Source organism: Ovis canadensis, chromosome X (genome assembly GCF_042477335.2).
Source record: "Ovis canadensis isolate MfBH-ARS-UI-01 breed Bighorn chromosome X, ARS-UI_OviCan_v2, whole genome shotgun sequence".
Taxonomy (NCBI): domain Eukaryota; kingdom Metazoa; phylum Chordata; class Mammalia; order Artiodactyla; family Bovidae; genus Ovis; species Ovis canadensis.
The window spans coordinates 133,189,757-133,215,512 of NC_091727.1; the positions used below are offsets into that span (position 1 = coordinate 133,189,757).

General features: G+C 39.6%; 1 protein-coding gene across 1 annotated transcript in view; it reads left to right on the plus strand.

Annotated features, from left to right (window-relative positions):
- The window catches only part of IL1RAPL2 (interleukin 1 receptor accessory protein like 2), a 1,194,055-nt gene that overhangs the window by 670,785 nt on the left and 497,514 nt on the right, over positions 1–25,756 (plus strand). The window contains exon 5 of the mRNA XM_070291065.1: positions 450–603. Within this exon, the coding sequence (XP_070147166.1) occupies positions 450–603 (154 nt within the window). The remainder of the gene's footprint in view (positions 1–449; positions 604–25,756) is intronic.

A 25,756-nucleotide genomic window follows, 5' to 3' on the forward strand; every position in this document is an offset into this window, starting at 1 on the left:
GACTGGGTCGGGAAGATCCCCTGGAGAAGGAAATGGCAACCCACTCCAGTATTCTTGCCTGGAGAATCTCATGGACAGAGGAGCCTGATAGGCTACAGTCCACGGGGTCGCAAAGAGTCGGGCACGACTGAGCGACTTCACTTTCACTTTCTATCTCTTTCACATTGGCAGATCTTGTATGCTTTTCTGTTTTTGCAGTATGTCTTTAAGGCCTTTCAGCTCTTAGGATCAGGCCTTTAAAGTGATTCTTAGAATGATAGTTGCGATGTTTCAATTGGATACAGTATGATGCCTTTGTGAGGTATTCTGGTTATTGACATAACTCTTTAGCTATGTATTGTGAAAACTAAAGAGAAGAGTATAAAAAAGTATAAGTACTAAACTGAGATTACTAAGACTTAGTAATATAATTTTTTTTTTTTACTTAATTGAAAACATTTTCTCGGCAGGAATGCAAGCCAAAAATGTGGAGAAGCATCATAATACAGAAAGGAAATGCTCTTCTAATCCAGGAGGTTCGAGAAGAAGATGGGGGAAATTACACTTGTGAGCTTAAGTATGAAGGAAAACTTGTAAGAAGAACAACTGAATTGAAAGTTACAGGTAAGCATTGGTTTTACCAAATCATAGCAAATGAGATTTTAAGTATAATTTGGTCAGGAATAAAAAGGTTCCAAACAAAGAGTAAACTTGCTGTGACTTTAGCATTAGCTACAAATGAAATAGTTGTGAAGGTCACAATTAATCAGTTGTAATGCTAAGCTCTATGTGGAATCAGTTCAGTCGCTCAGTCATGTGCGACTCTTTGTGACCCTATGAACTGCAGCACGGCAGGCCACCCTGTCCATCACCAGCTCTTGAAGTTCACCCAAACCCATGTCCATTGAGTCGGTCATGCCATCCAGCCATCTCATCCTCTGTCATCCCCTTCTCCTCCCACCTTCAATCTTTCCCAGCATCAGGGTCTTCTCAAATGAGTCAATTCTTCTCATCAGGTGGACAAAGTATTGGAGTTTCAGCTTCAACATCAGTCCTTCTAGTGAACACCAAGGACTGATCTCCTTTAGGATGGACTGGTTGGATCGCCTTGCAGTCCAAGGGACTCTCAAGGGTCTTCTCCAACACCACAGTTCAAAACATCAATTCTTCTACACTCAGTTCCTTTATAGTCCAACTCTCACATCCACACATGACTACTGGAAAAACAATAGCCTTGACTAGACGGACCTTTGTTGACAAAGTAATGTCTCTGCTTTTCAATATGTTGTCTAGATTGGTCATAACTTTCCTTCCAAGGAGTAAGCGTCTTTTAATTTCATGGCTGCAATTGCCATCTGTAGTGAATTTAGAGCCCAGAAAAATAAAGTCAGCCACTGTTTCCACTGTTTCCCCATCTATTTGCCATTAAGTGATGAGACTGGATGCCATGATCTTAGTTTACTGAATGTTGAGCTTTAAGCCAACTTTTTCACTCTTCTCTTTCAATTTCACCAAGAGGCTTTTTAGTTCTTTTTCAGTTTCTACCATAAGGGTGGTGTCATCTGCATATCTGAGGTTATTGATATTTCTCCTGGCAATCTTGATTCCAGCTGTGCTTCCTCCAGCTCAGCGTTTCTCATGATGTACTCTGCATATAAGTTAAATAAGCAAGGTGACAATATACAGCCTTGATGTACTCCTTTTCCTATTTTGGAAACCGTCTGTTGTTTCATGTCCAATTCTGTTGCTTCCTGACCTGCATACAGATTTCTCAAGAGGCAGGTCAGGTGGTCTGGTATTCCCATCTCTTTCAGAATTTCCCACAGTTTATTGTGATCCACACAGTCAAAGGCTTTGGCATAGTCAATAAAGCAGAAATAGATGCTTTTCTGGAACTCTTTTGCTTTTTCCATGATCCAGTGGATGTTGGCAATTTGATCTCTGGTTCCTCTGCCTTTTCTAAAACCAGCTTGAACATCAGGAAGTTCATGGTCCATGTATTGCTGAAGCCTGGCTTTGAGAATGTTAAGCATTATTTTAACTAGCATGTGAGATGAGTGCAATGGTGCGGTAGTTTGAGCATTCCTTGGCATTGCCTTTCTTTGTGATTGAAATGAAACCTGACCTTTTCCAGTCCTGTGGCCACTGCTGAGTTTTCCAAATTTGCTGGCATATTGAGTGCAGCACTTTCACAGCATCATCTTCCAGGATTTGAAATAGCTCAACTGGAATTCCATCACCTCCACTAGCTTTGTTCGTAGTGATGCTTCCTAAGGCCCACTTGACTTCACATTCCAGGATGTCTGGCTCTAGGTGAGTGATCACACCATCGTGATTATCTTGGTCGTGAATATCTTTTTTTTGTACAGTTCTTCTGTGTATTCTTGCCAACTCTTCTTAATATCTTCTGCTTCTGTTAGGTCCCTCCCATTTCTGTCCTTTATTGTGCCCATCTTTGCATGAAATGTCCCCTTGGTATCTCTAATTTTCATGAAGAGATCTCTAGTCTTTCCCATTCTGTTGTTTTCCTCTATTTCTTTGCACTGATAGCTGAGGAAAGCTTTCTTATCTCTCCTTGCTATTCTTTGGAACTCTGCATTCAAATGGGTATATCTTTCCTTTTCTCCTTTGCTTTTCGCTTCTCTTCTTTTCACAGCTATTTATAAGGCCTCCTCAGACAGCCATCTTGCTTTTTTGCATTTCTTTTTCTTGGGGATGGTCTTGATTCCTGTCTCCTGTACAATGTCATGAACCTCCGTCCATAGTTCATCAAGCACTCTATCTATCAGATCTAGTCCCTTAAATCTAGTTCTCACTTCCACTGTATAGTCATAAGGGATTCGATTTAGGTCATACTTGAATTGTCTAGTGGTTTTCCCCACTTTCTTCAATTTCAGTCTGAACTTCGGAATGAGAAGTTCATGATCTGAGCCATAGTCAGCTCCTGGTCTTGTTTTTGCTGACTGTATAGAGCTTCTCCATCTTTGGCTGCAAAGAATATATTCAATCTGCTTTTGGTGTTGACCATCTGGTGATGTCCATGTGTAGAATCTTCTCTTATGTTATTGGAAGATAGTCTTTGCCATGACCAGTGCGTTCTCTTGGCAGAACTCTATTAGCCTTTGCCCTGCTTCATTTTCTACTCCAAGGGCAAATTTACCTGTTACTCCAGGTGTTTCTTGACTTCCTACTCTTGCATTCCAGTCCCCTATAATGAAAAGGACATCTTTTTTGAGTGTTAGTTTTATGTGGAATATGGGCAATTAATTTAGGGAACATGGTGCCAGCTGCTGCATATCTGTTCTCCAGTTTTATGTAAAGTTCTAAACTCTTCAGGGTATCACTGATGATTACTAAACATTTCAGGAAAGATATACTGGAATCAGTTTAGAATGTGGACTTAACCCATATGTGGAATCTCCTTGTAAAGTGAAGGCTGCCTCAGAATGAGGTGCTGTTGGGCTCTTAGAATGAAATCATCTTCAACTGAATCCAAAATATCATTTATACAGAATTGCTCATAAATGAGTGGTGTTACTGTGAGGTTCTCATGATTCTTAATTGGAGCAACTCCAAATGAATAGCATGTACATATGCATTATATATATACATACATACATACACAATGGGCTTCCCTGGTGGCTCAAATGGTAAAGAATCCACTTGCAGTGCAGAAGATGTGGGTTTGATCCCTGGGTTGGGAAGATCCCCTGGAGGAGGACATGGCAACCCACTCCAGTATCCTTACCTGGAGAATCCCCATGGACAGAGGAGCCTGGTGGGCTACAGTCCATGGGGTCACAAAGAGTCAGACATGACTAAGTGACTAAGCACAGCACATGTATTTAATATCTGAAGTACAATTGAAGTGTAAATTAGTAATCTTCTCATAATGGAAGAAAGACTCAGAAAATTCTTACCTGGTGGAGAATATTAGAAATTGATTTTCAGCAAAATGGAACAAAACCTAATACCATAAGTTAGCCCTGACAGTGGGTGTGATGGACTGTTAAGAAACTGTGACGAAAAATCCACCTACTATAGTTCCTGAGCAAGGCTGGGCTTATTTTCTTCTTGAGAGTCGCTTGGACTGCAAGGAGATTCATCCAGTCCATCCTAAAGGAAATCAGTCCTTAGCATTCATTGGAAGGGCTGATGTTGAAGCTGAAACTCCAATACTTTGGCCGTCTAATACTTGATGTGAAGAACTGACTCATTGGAAAAGACCCTGATGCTGGGAACGATTGAAGGCGGGAGAAGAAGGGGGTGACAGAGGATGAGATGATTGGATGGTATCACCAATTCAATGGACATGAGTTTGAGTAAACTCCAGGAGCTGTTGATGGACAGGGAGGCCTGGTATGTAAGAATTTACATACACATTTTTGTATTTTGGACAAAATCTGAGCCGTGGTAAAATTTGACATTACCCAGAAAAGTGTTAATATTGATTGTAGTAATTAACTTATGATTAATATACTTGAGCATTACCCATTTAACTATCTGATGTTGACATCAACTAGTTGGTTAGTTATAGCATATTCTCATTAATGTTAGGAATACAGATTTTCTTCTACAGTATTTTTTGTTTATGTCTAGCTAGCTGACTTTTTGGGGATAGTGTTAAAAATCAGTCTACTAAAAATGATACTTGCTTAGTAAGTTCATTTCTATGACTCATATTTAATTAAGTTTTTGATCCTTGAGAGTCAGCTAGTTTCTTTTTCACCTTTTTCTAAATTCTGAATATTAACAAAAGTGTAAAAATATATTTTATTAAATTTTTTACATATACATACTTTATAAAGTATGCATATATAATAATCATTCTTAGTCTGAGTTTATAAAGTACCTCCTGTGAAAATTTGAGTTATTATTTTGATTAGAATTATATTTTGCTTCCCCCATGAGCTTTCAAAATAACTACTATATCGGGCCAATCTCAAATAGCTAAGATTTGCTTTTGTTTAATTTCTGATTTCCTCAGTGTGAACTAGACTTCTGCCTCATTCATGCAGAAGAATCTATCATAGGCAGTTTTACATCATTAATAAGGGACCTGACCATGCACAGATCCTTGCAGCATCATCACTTTAACCAGAATCACAAAATTCTTATCAAATGCTTTCAGAACACTTCCATTTGGGAGTCATTTGGTAAACTTTGTCACGTTCTAGTGTTTGGCTTATATTTTAAGTCAGACCAGAATAAAGTAAACACCGAACCTCTTTTATGCTTTCATCTATTGGATTATGGTGACAATATGTTTGTTTATTTCTTTGTAGATTCTGGAAAAGTTGAACTGGAGCTACTTATTTGGGGTGTCTTATAAGGTGTTAATTCACTTACCCTAAAATTTTAAAAGAGTTGAACTAGGGATTTAAAAGTTCACCTGAACTCTACCTCTCAGAGTTTTTCAGACTTTAATGTGCATCAGAACCACCTGGGAAAACCCAGGGGTGGTAAAATTGAGATGCCTTAAATACAGATTCCCATTTATCTCCTCCAAATTCTAATATAGTACGTCAGTGAGATTGGGAATTTGAGTTTCTATCTTGGGCACTCTTTTGTATGCCTTTCAAGGATCATGCTTTGAGAAATGTTAACTGAGGGAATGATGCTAAAGAAGTCAGTCACAGGTTTCATTCTCTTGTAAGCATGTTAGCTCATATACACACACACACGCACACACACACATGCACACACACACACACATACCCCTAATTTTTATAGGCCCCAAATTGTTTCACCTAAGCTCCTAAGAGCTGATATTGTTGTAGCCACGCATTCCGGGAAACAAACTCACTCAGAAGGACAATGCAGATAGTGGAGTGCAGTTTATTACACCAGTGGGCCCAAGGCAGAGTCTCATCTTAGCCAAGGACCCCAACCAGTTTTTGTGAAAACCTTATACACCCTAAGTGTACCTGCTCAAAGCCACCTCCCTAAATTCTCTGAAACTAGTCTGAACAAAGGAAAAGAAAGACACAATCAAAGTTAACTTGTGATTCATATGCCTTAAGCCTAGGTAGTTAACAGTGGACAATTATCAATAGGCCTGTGGTCATACCCCAATAAGCATAATAGAATTTATGATTCTATTTGGTTACACAGACACTTAGGGTATTCTTTTAGGCGAGAGTCTAGGTACGAGCCCTGGGGCTCTTCCATCTGGGCGGGGGGGATGGTCTGCTTTTCAGGTTGGTATGTCATTTCCACAGATACTGAGCATATAGCTCAAAGTCCACAGTCCAGCCCAAGATGGAGTCCTGCTTTCAAGATGGAGCCTATTCTATTTCCTCCTTCATTATGAAAATAGAGTTTTGGTCACTAAGGAAAATCTGTCAAGGGAGGGTGAGGATAAAACCTCAGCCACTGAAAGAGTAATTTGTTTATTTTGTATTTAAATAAAAATGTACCTTGTATGTATTACATACTAGAAAAAAATAATTCAAACTTATCCTTGGGCCATTGTTCATATAACAAAATATCAAGTTGATGTATTTATTTACACAGTTCAAATGTTATACTTGACATAGAGGAAAAAAAAGGCTTCTTGGTATGGAAGTTCAAGAGGTTGCTCTGTGAAGATTTATTTTTATTTGCTGCTGTTGCTGCAATATTGTCTAATTGTATTAGTCTTCCTTTCCTTGATTAAAGAGGAATTAACAGGTTGTCCTCTCATATTTCAAAATATGGAGAAGGCAATGGCACCCCACTCCAGCACTCTTGCCTGGAAAATCCCATGGACGGAGGTGCCTGGTGGGCTGCAGTTCATGGGGTCGCTAAGAGTCGGACACGACTGAGCGACTTCACTTTCACTTTTCACTTTCATGCATTGGAGAAGGAAATGGCAACCCACTCCAGTGTCCTTGCCTGGAGAATCCCAGGGACAGGGGAGTCTGGTGGGCTGTGGTCTATGGGGTCGCACAGAATTGAACTCGACTGAAGTGACTTAGCATTTCAAAATATAGTGCTGGAATTATTTAAAGAGTAACTTGCTCATACTTGTTTTGAGTTTAGCAATATGCAGGCATGGGCTAGGAATTTTAATAGAAAATTCATAAGATTGCTTAATTACAAAATCAGGTAGATAGAGATTTTTAAGATTTTGTATTGCAACTGTGCAAGTTTTAAAGGATGAATTTCTGGCTGTTTTTTAAATTTATAAATCTGAGAAATACTTCTTCAGTGAAACAAGTGTTCTCTTAAAGTCTATTGGTGTTACTTGCTTTAAATAGATCAGTTATAAAAAAAAGATCCAGTTATTCAAAACTGATTAGTTAGAAGGTAATCATTGGCTTTATGAAATGATTTTCAATATAAAAGAATTTGTCATAAGATTTATTTCAATAATCAGCTGTCCTACTGCATTTTAGTAGGATTTTGTTAAAATGCAACTTTTCTGTAATACTTTTAATATTTAGATCATAGCAGACTTGTACAGTGTTATTATAGACATTTCTTTTTATTCTTTTGGAGGCTGTAGATAAATAGGGGGTAGTTTAACAACATATAGACATGTATATAATACCGTATTTAGGTCATTTGCCAAAGATGCCAACAACTAACAGTTTCCCACAGCGTATTTCAGGTGGTTTTTGCTAAGATTTGTTTTTCCCCTTTATTCTCACATTGAATTTTGTGTGGAAGGCTAGTCGAAGTGATAAGGAGAGAAGGGAAGGTTGATTATATGAGAATGTAAAACAAGTGATTACAGAAGAAGGAGGAGAAGAGGAGTGGGGGAGGGTGAGCAAGATAATGGACTGTATGTGTGTGTTCAATCCTCAGTTTTGTTTGACTCTTTACAACCCTATGGATTGTAGCCTGCCAGACTCCTCTGTCCATGGCATTCTCCTGGCAAGAATAGGAGTGAGTTCCCATGCCCTCCTCCAGGGGATCTTCCCAACCAGGGATTGAACCACATCTCTTGCATCTCCTACACTGACAGGCGGATTCTTTACCATTAGCGCCACCTGGGGAGAAGAAAATGGCAACCACTCCAGTACTCTTGCCTGGAGAATCCCAGGGAGAGAGGGGCCTGGTGGGCTGCCGTCTATGGGGTTGCACAGGGTCAGGCAGGACTGGAGCAACTTAGAAGCAGCAGCAGTGTTGCAGGAAGGGGGACCCCTTCCAGGGACCGAAACTGTGCTCTTGTCTAATAGTCGGAAATGAATTGTCTGAGGAGACACATGTGCTGACAAAGCAAGAGATTTTATTGGGAAAGGGCACCTGGGTGGAGAGCAGCAGGGTAAGGGAACCCAGGAGAACTGCTCTGCCTCGTGGCTCAGTCTCGGGTTTTATGGTGATGGGATTAGTTTCAGGGTGGCCTTTGGCCAATCATTCTAATTCAGAGTCTTTCCTGATGGTGCACACATCGCTCAGCCAAGATGGATGCTAGCGAGAGGGATTCTGGGAAGTGGACAGACACATGGTGTCTCCTTTTGACCTTTCCCGAACTCTTCCGGTTGGTGGTGGCTTGTTAGTTCCGTATTCCTTATCCTTATCCTTATCCTTATCAGGATCTCCTGTCATAAAGAAACTCATGCAAATGGTTACTATGGTGCCTGGCCAGGGTGGGCGGAAAACCAGGTGGACTAAGGATAATGGACTAAGTGAAAACAAAAGTTGTTCAGTCATGTCCAACTCTTTGCGACCCCATGGACTGTATAGTATTCTCTAGGCCAGAATACTGGAATGGGTAGCCTTTCCCTTCTCCAGGGGATCTTCCCAACCCAGGGATTGAACCCAGGTCTCCCACATTGCAGGTGGACTCTTTACCCACTGAGCCACAAGGGAAGCCCTGTAGGCTAAGGTTTCCTATTACAATAAAGTAGAATGTCTGCCTTGAAAAGGTCAAAGACAGTCATAAATTACAGGAGCTCCCAAAATGAACCCAAGCAGAAAGCCAACACTAATTAACTGTATTTAGAACATAATTCACCTTTCACCTGACAAATCATTCACAAATACATTATTTTATGCAGCGTTTTAGAAATGCATATTGACCATTTAGGATAAACATTAACCTGTTCTCTGGGGAAATATGCAAATAATGCCTCTACTCCTGATTCTTTTAAACAGCTCTAGAGTTCCTGATTTAAGACTCTTTAGTTATTAGGGACAAGAGATTTCTTAACCCATTGGTGTCTGATTGTCATGGTTGGAAAGAGAGGTTTATTCTATGAATAGGTTACAAAGTTTTGCTGCTAGATTACTATAAGCAATGGCAGCAAATCAATCTGGACATACAAATCTTGATTAAAACGCAAACTGGAAGTCTTTGGTGAAGATTTTCAAATCCATGGCTTCAGTAAATGTCTTTAATTTCACTTTGCAAAGTTAAAACCAACTGTAGTACATTGTTGCAGATGTCAGTTAGACTGCACAGCCTGTTAGAATAATCTTCCTTTGGTGTGGAGAATGGCATCTATTTACACACAGAGGAAGTAGTTTTGCATCAGATTTGAAAACAGACTTTTCCTGAACTCTGGCTCATTTATGCTTCTATTGTTAATCCTGAGACACTGGGGTGAGAATGGTTTTAGGAAAAACAGTGGAATTTAGAGATTCGGTGGAGAGTTGGGGGAATTTAAAAAGTGGAGATTCTGACTGAGTGATAATAATACAACAGGAGAAATGATTTCTGAGCCAACAACTAACTAATCAGATTAGGGGGCCCCAGAGAGCTAATGTCTATTGACAGCTCACCAGGCAGCAGACATTGTGCTTAGTATATTTCATTCATTTTCTCATTTATTCATCACAACAACCATATGAGAGTGGATATTATTATTTCCCCCATTTTATAGAAGATGAGACTAAAACACAGAGAGGTGAACTTATGTCTCAAGGTCACATACTTTGTAATGGGCCAAGTACAGATATGAGTCTAGATCTTTCTAACTCTCAAATATAACTTTTCAAACATCGCCAAACACTAACCATACAATTTCATCCATCAATATGTATTATGTACATTGAAACAGATATCAAAATATTGATCACACTGTGCACCATTCTACTATGATGTCCTTTTTGGACATTAACTGTTTGGTCTTCAATAAGTCCCTGGTTTGTTGTAGCCACGTGTTCTGGGAAACAAACTCACTCAGAAGGACAATGCAGATAGTGGAGTGCAGTTTATTACACCAGTGGGCCCAAGGCAGAGTCTCCTTTTAGCCAAGGACCCCAACCAGCTTTTGTGAAAACCTTATATACCCTAAGTGTACGTGCCCAAACCCACCTCCCCAAATTCCCTGAAACTAGTCGGAACAAAGGGAAAAGAAAGATACAATCAAAGTTAACTTGTGATTCGTATGCCTTAAGCCTAGGTAGTTAACAGTGGACAATTATCAATAGGCCTGTGATTGTACCCCAATAAGTATAGATAGAATTTATGATTCTATTCAGTTACACAGATAATTAGGGTATTATTTTAGGTGACAGAGAGTCCAGGTACTAGCCCTGGGACTCTTCCTTCTTTCTGGCAGCCTGGTTTTCCAGTTGGTAGGTTGTTTCCATAGATACTGAGCATATAGCTCAAAGTCCACAGTCCAGTCCAAGATGGAGTCCTGCTTTCAAGATAAAGCTTCTTCTGTCTGTTTCCTCCTTCAGGTTGAATTTAGATTACCCCAGAAAGAATACACTTGACATTTTGGAGCCTAATCCTTAGCTGTCAATGAGCACCTTAGATGAGATCAGTAGTAATGGTGTAATTAACTCAGAATTTAGGATGATGCCAGGAGAAAAACAAGGAACAGTGTGGCGCCAGGAGAAATAAGAATATACCGAAGATGGAATTTTCCAAGCTGTAGGTTTTGGTGCCATATGACCCTGTTAATAGAAAATCCATGTTGAGAAAAAACGTAATCCACTAAGATTCATTGCAGTTATGGCAATGATTTCATGTTAGTTATTCTCCATTTAATCAGTGGAGAATAGTATAGTTAAACAACATTGATTCAGTATGTAGAGAATAATCATCACATAAATCAGGGCCTACTCTGTGCAACCAGGAGTGTAAGATCCAAGTCTCTAATATGGTTCTTGAAGGAGATGGGTAGAAACAGAATTATGTTCCCTTTGAAATCTGTGAAAACTTTAAATGTGTTCATTAGGACAAATAGTGTTTCCCCAACTGTATTCTATGGAGCTCCAATTCTAAAAGATTTTAGTAGTTATTTTTCAGAGAGAAAGGAAAGGAAGAGAGGGGAATAGAGAGAGGTTCTGTGGCAATGTGTTAATCTGCTGGGTCAAACTTATATAGCTTTTCTTTTTGCAAGGCATTTCGAGGCATCTTACTGCATATAATATTCTAATATGTATTATAATTTTCTAAAACTTTTCCTAAATAATTATTTAGTAACTTAAATAATTTAAATAATTTAATAACAAATAATTATTTAAATTATTATTAAGTTAAATTAAATAATTATTTAAAACTTTTTCTAAATAATTTTCTAAACTTTTAAGACCACATAACCCTTTTTCCCCTGGTTGAGAGTATCTGAGAATGCTGTTTCATAGAACAAAATGTAAAAAAAAAAAAAAAAAAAAAAAAGCTAAGTGAGTAGTTAAGTAAGTACCTAGTCTACTGGCATCCTACTGATGATTGTATCAATATAAGATACTTAACAGGCATTAACTTTATGTTACAATTATAATCTTGCTTTCTGTTGTTTATCTTATTTGCTCAACTAGTCTCTAAGCTCCTTAAGGACGGATTTGTTGACTGATTCTTTTCCATGTCCCCAAGTGTTGAGCACATAGTAAGTACTCAGACATTATATGTAGCGTGGATGGGTTGGATGTTTATTTCATTGATGAGTGCTTCAGTTGGGTACAAATAAGACAACTTTGTATTTGTAGAGACCTTTATGATTTTGAAACAGTTTCACTTCTGAGATCTCATTCTGTTTCTCACAGGACTTTATGGAGTTGGCAGCAAAGAATGTTGTTGTTATCATTATTCATATTTTTCAGCAGAGTTAATTTTTTCAACTCAGAGTGTTTAAGCCATTTACCCTGGGCCGGGAGCTGGTGAATGGCATAGTGAGGACTAGAACCCCTATCTTCTGATTCCTAACACGATACTTTCTCATCTTACTCTACTGTCCATAGTCCCTTAACCCCGGGTTCTGAGCCAGAAGAAAAAGAGATGTACCCCAAGGAGAACTCCAAAGATGGTGCTTCAGAGCTCAGATCTATGGTATTCTGTGTCCTGTGCAGGCTCATGCTCCATCACTGAGTCCTGTCTGACTGTTTGTGACCTCATGGACTGTAGCCTGTCAGCCTCCTCTATCCATAGGATTCTCCAGGAAAGAATATTGGAGTGGGTTGCCATTTCCTTCTCCAGGGGATCTTCCTGATCCAGGGATTGAACTCCTGTCTTTGCATTGCAGATGGATTCCTGCATTGCACCACCAAGGTAGCCCATGGATCCCTGAAATAACCTGTTATTTTAAATGCTTATTTGCCAATCCACTGTTTTGGCTTTAAGAAGAAATAGCTCTGATTCAATTCCTTCTATAAAAGGAAAAGCATTTAATGCTGATGGCTGAATCTAAGCCAGCGAGGGGGAAATTCCCTAATCAATAGTTAAATGCTCCTAGCAGCCAGGCAGGTTATATACCTGAGTGACTGTGTGAGGCCACAGGGAGGGGCAAGTTGGGGAGAGTCTTAGCAGTACCAACTCAGCCCTATCTGATTGCTGTTATATGACATAAATTAAGGATTCAGTGCTGCTAGGCTCTCTAATTTTTGAAGAGATGCTAGAAGTCTGGATATTTGTGTGAAAATCCCTTGCTTGTTGAGGACTGTGTGGACCAAATAAAACATTGTAGTAGTAGTAGTAGTGTTAGTAGTAGTCACTCAGTCATGTCTGACTCTTTGTGACTCCATAGACTGTAGCCTGCCAGGCTCATCTGTCCATGGAATTCTCTAGGCAAGAGTAATGGAATGGGTAACCATTCCTTTCTCCTGATCCCCCAGATAGGGATTGAACTCATGTCTCCTGCGTTGCAAGTAGATTCTTTACCATCTGAGTCACTGCTGCTGCTGCTGCCGCTGCTGCTAAGTCGCTTCAGTCGTGTCTGACTTTGTGCGACCCCATAGACAGCAGCCCATCAGGCTCCCCATCCCTGGGATTCTCCAGGCCAAGAATACTGGAGTGGGTAGCCATTTCCTTCTCCAATGCATGAAAGTGAAAAGTGAAAGTGAAGTTGTTCAGTCGTGCCCGACTCTTAGCGACCCCATGGACTGCAGCCTACCGGGCTCCTCTGTGCATGGGATTTCCCAGGCAAGAGTACTGGAGTGGGTGTCATTGCCTTCTCCCCTGAGTCACTAGAGAAGCTCAAATAAAATATGCCTGTGGGCTAAATTCTCTTTGGAGACTGCCTATTCGTGACCTATGCCTTAAGGGATTCACTCAGTAGCACTTTTAAACAAGTGACTGACTGTGTGGATGGTGCAGATTCTGCTCCCTATTTCCATCTCCAGCAACAAGTGGGGAAAAAAATCTGTAAGTGGCTTGGGGAGCAGTTAATAGACTAACTGGGAATAGCACTCAGAAGCCATCCTAATCACAGGATCCAATAGACTGGTCAATCCAAGTGGAGAGTGAAGGGCACAATTTATAAGATATAATACTACAAGAGGGGTATTGACAAATGGATCACCTTCCAGAGAAGAGCAATTTAGATGATGAAGCAAGTTGGTCTCAAATGTTTCAGATAAATGAAGGACCCTGGGGATGAAGCACCCACCTTAGAGCTGCCCTGAAGCGGTGGCGTGTGAAGCACAGAGGGGAACAAATCACTGGTGTGTGTTCTCTCTCCTTCCTGTTCCATCTGAGCAGCCAGTTAGCATGCTCTGAATGTCGGTATCCTGATTATCACATGAGAATATATCTCATTTATACCTTTTGTGTGACTTAATGAGGAAAGGCCTCAGCAGTCAATAGTTCTTGGCTACATTAAGGGAACTTTCACATGACTGACTGTGCATTTCATAATTGACTGTTCTTTTGCAGTCACAGGTGCACAAGTCTTATGACCCAAACCGGCTTGCAGCAGCTCCTTTGCCTTTCCTCCAAGGCCTCCCTCTTTTCCTGGGTCACCCTGGCCTTTCCTACCCTACCCCACCCACCCCAAATGACATCTTTTCCAATCTCCGGCTCTTCTATATGTCCTCATGTCCTATCTTCTCTGTATTCCATCTCCCCAGACCCTCACTTTCTGGTGGGGTGGATCTAATATCTCAATGAAATAAATTCAAGACTGCTTATGGCCAATTTCCCTTCTAAGCAAACATATTTGCATGTTAATAGATACTTCAATCCTGTAACTCGCAGGCATGACTAATAGTGGGAATTTCTGGCAGCTTTTCATTGCCTGTGGGGCGGGGGGTGGGCCTTTCCCAGAGTGCCACAATTCATACCTAGCAGGTGGCTGTTTGCTCCTTCTAGAAACAAGGTCAGCTCTACTCATGACCTTGATGGACAAGGAGGAAAGAAAAAGCCTACTTAGAATTAGTGGAAAGGAGGGCCTTGAATTGGTCTAAAGAGTTTTTTCCCCTTTCTCTTCAGCCTCTTTTATTTTGTCTCTCCTTTCTCTCCCTTATTTCCCTCCCTTTGCCTCAACCTGTGACACAGAGCTGGGGCTTTCCAGGTGGCTCAGTGATAAAGAATCTGCCTGCCAGTGCAGAAGGATGCAGGAGATGCAGGTTCAATCCCTGGGTCAGGAAGATCCCCTGGAGGAGAAAGTGGCAACCCACTCCAGTATTCTTGCCTGGGAAATCCCATGGACAGAGGAGGCTGGCGGGCTATACAGTCCATGGGGTCACAAAGAGTTGGACATGACTGAGCAACTTAGCACATGCGTGACACAGTGCTATCTCTTAACCCTATTGGTGACAGCCAGGTTCAAAGAGATTTCTAGTCTCTGTCCTAGGAAAATGTTTGTGCCATGTGTCTATGCCCTACAGGGAGATGAACGAACACTGTTAAACTGTCCCATCAGCAGAAAGGCACTTCTGTTTCTCTGCACAGTCAAGGACTGTGGCAACATTCATTCCTGTGGGATTATTTCACAAGTAGCTGTACAGGAGACAAGCTTGGAGGGCTAGAGGTGAGCAAGTTAGAGCATGTGGCTGCAGGATGTGGCAAACATGCCCACTCTAGGCCAGTTCTGCTCCAGTGGCTTTCTTCCAGTACCTGAGGTGATCAATGACTCCTTGGCTGACTCTTCTGATTTGAGTTAGGAGCACGAGAGGGGGTTTCTTTGGAAGGAATTGCCTTATGACTCTTACAAGTATAGGTATCTGAGATCTGGAAGCACAGATTTCCCTAATTCCATTATGTTCACCTGTAAGATTCTCAGCTACCTTGCTCTCTGCTAACCTGAAATCAGTGGTTTGAGAAGTCTGAGAATATTCTATCAAGCTACCCTTGTAAAGGGATAAAGACTCAAAACTTGATATGGTGGGAGACTAGCCATGAACTGGATTCAGTAGAGTGGAGTAGATGCTCAGAGAATGCCTACTTACTGGGTCAGGCAGTGTACTTTACAATCAGTCAAATTTCACAACAACCTTAAAAAAGTTGGTGATATTATCTTTATAAGGGAAAAAAAAATGGAGCCTCAGGATATTCATCTATGATCACACAGCTAGTAAGTGGTGGGGCTAGAGCTTTAATCCACCTTTGTTCTAAAAGCTTGCTGTTCAGGCAACATGATGGGCTGCCTCCATGGCTCTTGCATGCAAGAGCCCTCCATAAACGCCTGTAACTCCTTACTTTTCGGCTTGTTTGCCTGTTTCATGCCTTTATACCCTTTGCCAGGAAACATTTGCACTTCTGGACTTCTTCCAGGAAGTCTTCACAGATTAGCTTCATTTTACAATCATTTCTTTCTCCTAAGTTCCCCTGGCAATTTAGTAAAAGTTTTCACCACGCTGTCTGATGCTAATTTATAATTTATTATCTTAGACATCTTTGTGTAGGTTTTGTCTCATCAATTGAATTAATGTTCTTTAAGATTCTTTGTTCCTTTGTGAAGTTTTATCTTGACATTTAGACACGAAATACAACTACGGAGCTAGGAGCTGGGCTCAGTATTTTCACAAATATGACCTCATTTAAGCATCAAAAAAAGAAGAAGAAGAAGAAGAAGAAGAAGAAGAAGAAGAAGAAGAAGAAGAAGAAGAAGAAAGAAAGAAATCCTGTGAGGTATTGTCACCTTAGCCCCATTTTACAAATGCTGAAGTTGAAATTTGGAGATGTTAAGTAATTTTCTCAGTGTTTTACAACAACTGAATGATAATGCAGGTTTGAAGATTCAGATGCCTATTGTTTCCTCAAAGCCTGAGCTCTTCCACTAGTAAATGCTTATAGAACCGTGTATTGCTTATAGTACTATGATCTGATTTGACTACAGTATTCTCCTATGTAGATGGTTAAAACACATACACACACACATAGAAATTTTAGCAAAACAAAGAGTAGATTTTAACAAAACAGAGATTCTAAGGAAGACCTGTGGAAAACTGAAAACTTGATTTGCTCCCTTGTATACTGACCCAGAACCAGAAAAATATGATTCAAATCCTTAGTAGCTGTGTGATTCTGATAATTTCCATTTACCCTTCTGAATTTCAGTTTTTTCTTCTTGCAAAATGGGGAGGTATAATATCTATGCCAAGTGAAGAAAATATAGGAGAAACACTTAAAATGGTGTCTGGGAAATAGTAGGTACTCAATAAATGATATTAATTATTATGATTAGTATCATTATCATCATCATTATTACTAGCACACTTGCAAAGATGACCTCACAGCCATTTAACACAAAAAAGCAGTCTGATAAATGGTCTAAGAAAAATTGATATTTTTAATAGGGTGCTTCATTTACAGGGGATGAATTTTAAAAATTAGGAAGTTAACCTGGGGCTGTGACAAACTCTTGGGGCTATGTAGCCCTAAGCAAAGGGTTACATAGGTTGGTATTTTGGGCAAAACTGTTTCATCCAGGGAGATGCAATCATGTGGAATAATTTGTCAATTAAGGTGGTCACCGCAAATATTGTTGTCTGTAAAAATGAGCTTTTGCAGCCAGCAAAACATTTTAATGATGTGTGAGCCCAGAGCAAAGGCTGCTGAGACAAAGCTGAGGGGAAAATGAGTCCTGAGGACAAGCATGTTAAAGAGAATGGCCTTTTCCTGTCCAGCAATTCCTTATGTCATTATGATTCATCAGTGGTGGTTTATAAAAGGCAGTTAAATGGCCTCCTTTGGCTGTCAAATAGGAAAATAACTCATCAGTTCGAGTCCATAAGTCATTTCTTGGTACTGGGAGAACTTTATACAGCTAGAAGCTCTCCGTGATGTGGTACCACGCTCCTGCGAGACTACTGAGAAGCCCCAGATGCCGAAGCCTAAGTAACGAGCTGCACAGGGTCTGCAGGCAGAGAAGGGTGATTCCTTTCTGGGCACATTGCCTTGATGCTCTCTGACTGTTTAGAAAAAAGCACTCAATTGTATATCTGGCTTATAGTAATCATTTGATATAGCTGGATTAGTGTTAGGGTTGGATGAGTTCATTTTAATGTTTTGAATCCTTTGCGTCAGACTTTACTTGTAGTTTCTGATAATTCTCTTCAACTGTATTTTGGGAAATTGAGATGGAAAGGCAGTGATCATAATGTTCAGGGACATGGGATCAATACCCCGAGTCATTTGCTCAATTTTGAAATTCAGGGCTTCATAGCTTCATTATAAGCTATGGTACAAAAGTTGCATGTGAAATAATTGGGGTTGAATTTTTCTGATAAAAAGTGTTTAATATCACAATTAATAATATAATCCTCCTTGCTTCTAAAACCAGACATTTGTTAGTATCAATAACCTTATATATTGTGCCAGTAAAATTATCTTCATGCTGCTGCTTCAAAGTCGCTTCAGTTGTGTCCTACTCTGTGCAACCCCAGAGACGGCAGCCCACCAGGCTCCCCCATCCCTTGGATTCTCCAGGCAAGAACACTGGAGTGGGTTGCCATTTCCTTCTCCAATGCATGAAAGTGAAAAGTGAAAGTGAAGTCGCTCAGTCGTGTCTGATTCTTCGCAACCCCATGGACTGTAGCCTACCAGACTCCTCCATCTATGGGATTTTCCAGGCAAGAGTACTGGAGTGGGGTGCCATTGCCTTCTCTGAAATTATCTTCATAATACTATTTAATTTGTTTACCTCCTGTCTACAATGAGGGCAACTGGTGGCACAGAGTAAAGAATACGCCTGCAATGCTGGAGACCTGGGTTCAGTTGCTGTTTGGGGAAGATCCCATGGCAGATGGCATGGCAACCCATTCCAGTATTCTTGCCTGGAGAATTCCATGGACAGAGGAGCCTGGTGGGCTGTAGTCCATAGGGTTGCAAGGAGTCAAACACTGAGTGACTGAGCACTCACACTGTCTACAATATGAGGTGAAAGGTGAGTAGGACATTCTGGGGCAAGTGAGCAAGTGTTTATTATCTAATTCCATGATTATTAAGCCTGAATACACAATCAGCATATTTGATATTTTTTAAACTTCATCAAATCCTCATTGTGCTAAATAAGTAGAAGTGAACTACAAAGAGAAACGCTCAGCTGTAATTGTGATATATAATGTAGTATATTATAATTGTATATTATTAGTATAATTGTATTATACTATAATTGTATAATATACTATAATATATACTATATTATACTATAATTGTATATTATAATTGTATAATACTATTGTATTATAATTAGTATATTATTAATTGTAGTATATAATGGTGAGACTAAACAAATGAACACATGTATAAGTATATTAATAATTGCAATAAGTGATAGAAAGGAAAATAACTGAGAAATAGGTAGGCCCTCACTTTAAACAAGATCACTGGGGAAAGTCTACTTGAAGCAAAATAACTTTTAAGCAGTTCCCTGAAGTTTAAGAAAAAACAATCTAGGTGAAGAGTGGACCAAAAATATTTCAGAGGGAGCAGCACGTGTTGGCTTTGAGGTGCCAAAGATCCTGCTTGCTTAGGAAACAGGGAGAGAGCAATGTGGTGGGATCACAGGGTTTTGGACAAAATGAGATTGGAAAGGTAGACGAGGACAAAAGAGCACCATGCCATACAGGGTTTTGATCTTTATCTGAAGAGTGGGAGGGCACCATTGGATAATTTTAAGTAGAACAATGTCATATTCCTTCTGACTTACATTAAAAAAAAAATCTTCCTTTAGATGCTCCATGGATAATAGATGGAAAGAATCAGGGAGACAAGTTAAGAGGCTACTATATCTTCTTTATCAATTCCACTGTTGGCGAACATCTAGGTTGCGTCCATGTCCTGGCTATTGTAAATAGCGCTACAATGAACATTACAGTACATGTGTATTTTTGAATTATGGTTTTCTTTGAGTATATGGCCAGGAGTGGGATTGCTGGATCACATGATCATTCTCTTTTTAGTTTTTAAGGAATCTTTACCATGTTCTCCATGTGGTACATATATACAATGTATATGTGGTACATATATACTCAGTAATAAAAAGAAATGAAATTGCATTATTTGCAGAGACATGGATGGATCTAGAGAACGTAATATAGAAGAAAGTAAATCAAGTGAAAGTGAAGTCACTCAGTTGTGTCCGACTCTTTGCGACCCCGTGGACTGTAGCCCACCAGGCTCCTCTGTCCATGGAATTTTCCAGGCAAGAGTACTGAAGTGGATTGCCATTTCCTTCTCCGGAGATTTCCTGACCCAGGGATCGAACCCAGGTCTCCTGCATTGCAGGCAGATGCTTTACTGTCTGAGCTACCAGGGAAGCACAAATATATTAATGCATGTATGTGGAATATGAAAAAAATTGGTATAGACAATCTTATTTACAAAGCAGAAATAGAGACACAGACATAGAGAACAAATGTATGAATACCAAAGGGGAAAGGTGGGTGGGATGAATTGGGAGATTGAGATTGACATACATATACCATTGATACATGTATAAAATAGACAACTAATGAGAACCTACTGTATAGCACAGGGATCTCTACTCAATGCTCTCTGGTGACCTAAATGGAAAGGTTATCCAAAAAAGAGGATATATGTATATGTATATGTATAGCTGATTTATTGTGCTATAAAGCAGAAATGAAACACAACACTGTAAAGAAACTATACTCCAATAAAAAATATTCATGACTTCTAAAAAGTAAAAAAGAAAGAAAACATAAAAGGAAAAAAAAAGAGGCTATTGCAGCATCCAAAAGGAAGATGATGATGGCTTGGACTGGAGTGGTGGCAATAGTAAAATTTAGACAGATTCAAGACATATAACAGAGATAAAAATGATTGGAATTCCTCTTGATGATTCCTACGTTTTTGGAAAGTAATACAGTAGATAGCAGTGGTATTTACTGAAATGGAGAGGAGTCAGGAAGCAAGATTCAAGAGTTGTTTTGATGTTGTTGTTCAGTCACTGAATCCTGTTGGACTCATCGCAAACCCATGGACTCCAGGCTCCTCTGTCTTCCACTATTTCCTGGAATTTCCTCAAATTCATGTCCATTGAGTCAGTGATTCTATCTAACCATCTCATCCTCTGCACCCTCTTCTTTTGCCTTTGATCTTTCCCAGCATCAGGGTCTTTTCCAGTGAGTTGGCTCTTCACATCAGGTGGCAGAGTATTAAAGCTTCAGCACCAGTCCTTCCAATGAATATTTAGGGTTGATTTCCTTTAGGATTGACTGGTTTGATCATGCAGTCCAAGGGACTCTCAAGAGTTTTCCCCAGCACCACAATTCAAAAGCATCAATTCTTCAGCACTCATCCTTCTTTAAGGTCCAACTCTCACATCCGTACATGACTACTGGAAAGACCATAGCTTTAACTATATGTACCTTTGTTGCAAAGTGATCTCTCTGCTTTTTAATATGCTGTCTAGATTTGTCATAGCTTTCCTTCCAAGGAGCAAGTGCCTTTTCATTTCATGGATGCAGTCACCGTCCACAGTAATTTTGCTGCCCAGTGAAAAAAATATGTCACTGCTTCCACTTCTTCCCCTTCTATTTGCCAGTAAGTGATAGAACCAGATGCCATGATCTTCTTTGAATGTTGAAGCATTAAGCCATCTTTTTCAGTCTTGTCTTTTACCCTCATCAAGAGACTCTTTAGTTCCTCTTCACTTCTTGCCACTAGCGTGGTATCTATCATCTGCATATCTGAGGTTGTTGATGTTTCTCCTGGCAATCTTGATTCCAGCTTGGTATTCATGCAGCCTAGCATTTCACATGATGCACTCGTCATGTAAGTTAAATAAGCAGGGTGATGATGCACAGCCTTGTTGTGCTCCTGTTCTCTTTTGGCCATCTTTTATTTGAGATACCCATTAGACATCTGCTGGAGATGTGGAGTAGGCAGTTAGGTATGTAAATTCTGCATTCAAAGAGAGATCTGAGAGAGATATATACATTTTTGAGCTGTCTGCTTGGTATATAGGGTAGAATACAATGAAGTACTAAATTGTGTGGGGCAACTGATGGTGATGACAGAAGATTAATGAAAACTGCAGCTCCTAGGCCCTATGTTACATATTTTCTCCAGAATCAGGACAGGGTAAAAAAGTTACTTGTCATGGTTTTTCCAGACCTCATCAAATTGTTAAATATCAAGCATGATGTTTGTACTTGTGTTTTTGCTGATATATAGGGATGACATCCTATATTTAGATGACATTTGAATCCTTCAGAGCTAGCAGAATATAACTAGTTCTGTGATAACTATGGTCACTATTTATTATATATAAATAAATTTATTTTTTTGTTTTTTTATTTTTATTTTATTTATTTATTTTTTTTTATTTTTTAAATTTAATAAATAAGGATAGAAAAGAACAACCAAAAAAGCTGACTCTTAAGCTTGTTGGCCATTCTGAACGTGACTGCCTGCCTAGACCAGCAACTACCTTTATAACTTTTTGATATCTTGCTCTGAATTCTTAGTTTCATGTTTACTTCCAACAGGACAATAGTTCCCTAAGTGAAGTACAATGAAAGGAGCATAGAACCTGGTATATAGTTGATTCATAATAAATGATAGCTATTATGATATAATTTTCATCACTTCATTGAATGATAATGTCACAGAAGCCCTGTGAAGTAGATGTTATTATTTTACTGGTAAGGAATTCAAAAGGGCTTCCCTGGTGACTCAGTGGTAAAGAATCTGCCTGCTAATGTAGGAGACTCAGGTTCAGTCCTTGGGTCGAGAAGATCCCCTCGAGTAAGAAATGGCAACCCATAGCAGTAATTCTTGCCTGGGAAATCCATGGACAGAGGAACCTGGTGGCCTACAGTCCATCGGGTTGCAAAGAGCCAGACAGGACTTAACGGCTGAACAGCAACAACAAAGAAAATAAAAACTCTGAGGTTAAGGAAGTTCCCCAAGGTCATACAGCTATTAAGGGACTAATTTGGAATTAAAGGCCAATTTCTCTATTTTCTAAGCCTATCATCCATACATTTTCAAGTTGAATGAGCAGTTGAAGCCAGGAGACTGCCGCAGAGAACAGTGGGAAGTAAAGTTTTGATAAAGTTGAGTTGATTACTAGAGGACCTTCAGTGCCAGAGAGAATAACTCCTATTCTTGGACTGTTTGTGAGTATGCACAATGGAGGAGCTATGATTTTTGCCTCACTGATAAACAGGGTCCAACATTTGGATAATAGGTACCTGTTTCCAAACTAAAATCCCTCACAATTCTGCGTAAACCCTGCTCATTAGCCTGTGCCTTTTGGAACCTAGAAAGCTTGCCTTCCTTTGTGCTTTCTAGTGTGCACACCTTTCCTTCTTGTATTTCCTCATTTTAGCTCAATTTAAAGAAGGTTTTTCTGAGTCTCTCTTCTCTGGAAAGACACTAGACTAATTGCTGTTACATTGGTTATTGGGAGCATGCAGGTACATAATACCAACTGGCCCATGTCAATCTGGGGATTGGGAGGACTGAAAGATATGGCAGAGATAGCCAACATAACTTCTTTAGAGTTCTACAAGAGACAGCATGCATTTATACTGCCCCATAAACTACATATTCTTTAATTCTTAGAGGTTTCTTTTTCAGCTGTTTGACTGATTTCTACTCACTTGGAATTCTAGCTGCACAGACATTTGATTTACCCAGTAACATTTGTGAAGTAGAAGTAGCTTTAGGAGGGGATAAAAGCTAGAAGTGACCTCAATAAAAATATGATCTAATCCCCTCATCTTTTTATATGAGGTGGCAGAACCCAGAGATGTTAATTTATGTACCCTAAAGACATAGTTTGGGAGTAGATAAGCTGAGACTTACTCTAATAAAATGCTTCTTTCTACTGCTTTCTGCTGCTCCACAGGACCTTCTTAATTTAGTCTTAAGTCTTGCCTCAGAGGCTTTTTTATGCCCAATTTAATCGATATCTTTATTATAATTGAAATATTTAAGTCAGATTGATGTAAAGTCTTCAGAGAGTTTCTTCTGATCTGGTTTATAAAAGTTATTCAAGCAAAACTGGAATATATGGGTTTTTGACATTTTCCAGAAGCCATTAGCTTACATTCTTCACTAACTCTCAGAATGTATGCTACAAGAGGATAATTTTCAAAGTAGTCCTAACAAACTCCATGTTTGTCCCTTTTTGGTTCATACACAAATCAGTTTTGTACTCTAAAGATTGTTTGATCCTGAAAACATGTACCCTTCCTTCCTTAGGGATCATGCACACTCCAAAATCACCTCATGAACTATCTCATGAACATTGCAGTCTATTAGCAGGGAAATACCAGGAAGCAGAATTGAGAAAATCACCCCCGGCAGTCTCCCTTGCTCTAGAGAAAGTACAGTGAGTGGAAAGAGCATAGGATTTAAAGTCAGAAAGATTTAGTTTCAAATTCTTTCTTTACCAGTAACTTGCTGAGTGAGCCTGGACAAGTTATTGTACTTCTCTAAGACTGCATTTCTACATCTATTTGGATACCTTTACCTTGCAGAATTCTTGGGAGAATTTGAGATAACAGAGTAAATGATACCTATTTCTATCATTGCTGTTGTCGTGATTATTATTTACTGATCCTGTGACCATTACTACTAGTACAAGTACTACCACTGATAATACTATTACTATCACTAACTCACTTAAGAGGCTGGAAAGGAGTTGTTCCTGGTGGCTCAGATGATAAAGAATCTGCCTGCAATGGAGGAGACCTGGGTTGAATCCCTGGGTTAGGAAGATCACCTGGAGAAGGAAATGGTTACCCGCTCCAATATTCTTGCCTGAAGAATCCTACAAACACAGGGGTGTGGTGGGCTATCGTCCATGGGGTTGCAAAGAGTTGAACACGACTGAGCAACTGAGCATGCACGCACCCACACACACCCTTGAGTATAGTATTTGGGCAGGTGGAATCAGCTGAAGAGCGGAAAAAAATCTTGACACAGTGTAGAACACAGCAGCGTCTAATAATACATTAAAAGTCAGAAATTTCAAATAACCTACTCAATAAAATCAGTAATTTAGTTGAGTTATAGACAATACAACTTTATGCATCAAACTTGGACTGGTGATCCATTTCACATGTGGTAATATACATGTTTCAGTGCTATTCTCTCAAATCATCCCACCCTCGCCTTCTCCCACAGAGTCCAAAAGTCTGTTCTTTATATCTTTGTCTCTTTTGCTGTCTCACATACAGGGTCGTCATTACCATCTTTCTAAATTCCATATATACGTGTCAATATACTGTATTGGGGTTTTTCTTTCACCACAATATTGTAATTAGCCTTCAATTAAAATAAATTAATTGAAAAAAAAAAAACAAAAAATACAACTTTATAAATAAAATTGTTAGAAAAATAACCCTCTCATTAAACTAGCCAGTAAGTTCCCTCAGAATAGGAGCTATCTATCTTGCCCCTTTGCATTTCTGTCTCTGTAGCATGGTGCTTGACACAGAGTGATGACAGAATATTTGTTGAATAAGTGATAGAAATTCCTAAAAGTATGTATTCGTTAGTTTCTTGTTGTTTCTGAATAACTGAGTTTTTAAATTTATTTAAAATATATTTGAAATCCTACTATACAACAGTGCAAAGCTCTGGGAATGCAGTGGGGAGCAAAGTCATACACAGTTATTACCTTTAAGAGCTTCAAATCTAGTGGGAGAAACACACCTTACACAAACAAAAGAAGTATAAAGCTTTAATTGTGAAACTGGTATGAAGGAAAGAGGTATGTGTGCTTAAAGAGCATGTATTAGTGGGATGTGAGCTAGTCAGAGAGGCCAGGGATGACTTCTTAGAGGAGATAAAGGTTAAGCAGGGATACAGAATGCAAATGGGCATTAGCTAGAATAAGAAAGGAAGGGTTTTTCTGGCAAAAGCATCGGCTTGTGCAGGTGTGTTCTGTAGAGAGATCAAGGTGAGTATCAGTGGCTAAAATAAGTTCGAATGCAGCTGGCTGGAGTGAAGTGAGGGAGGAAAACACTAAAACAAGCTAAGGCTAAAGTAGTGGTTAGGGGACAGACAATCTGGGGCCTTTATGGCACACTAAGGATTGCCTCTTTAGTGTCGATCTTTAAGTGCAATGCCTCCCACCAAATGATTTCAGTATAGAGAGTGGATTGGAGGGGAGCCAGAATAGATGGGATTGCTCTAGTCGAGGCTAGAGGTGATCATAACTTGGACTGGGTTGGAAGTTGTGCCTATGGAGAG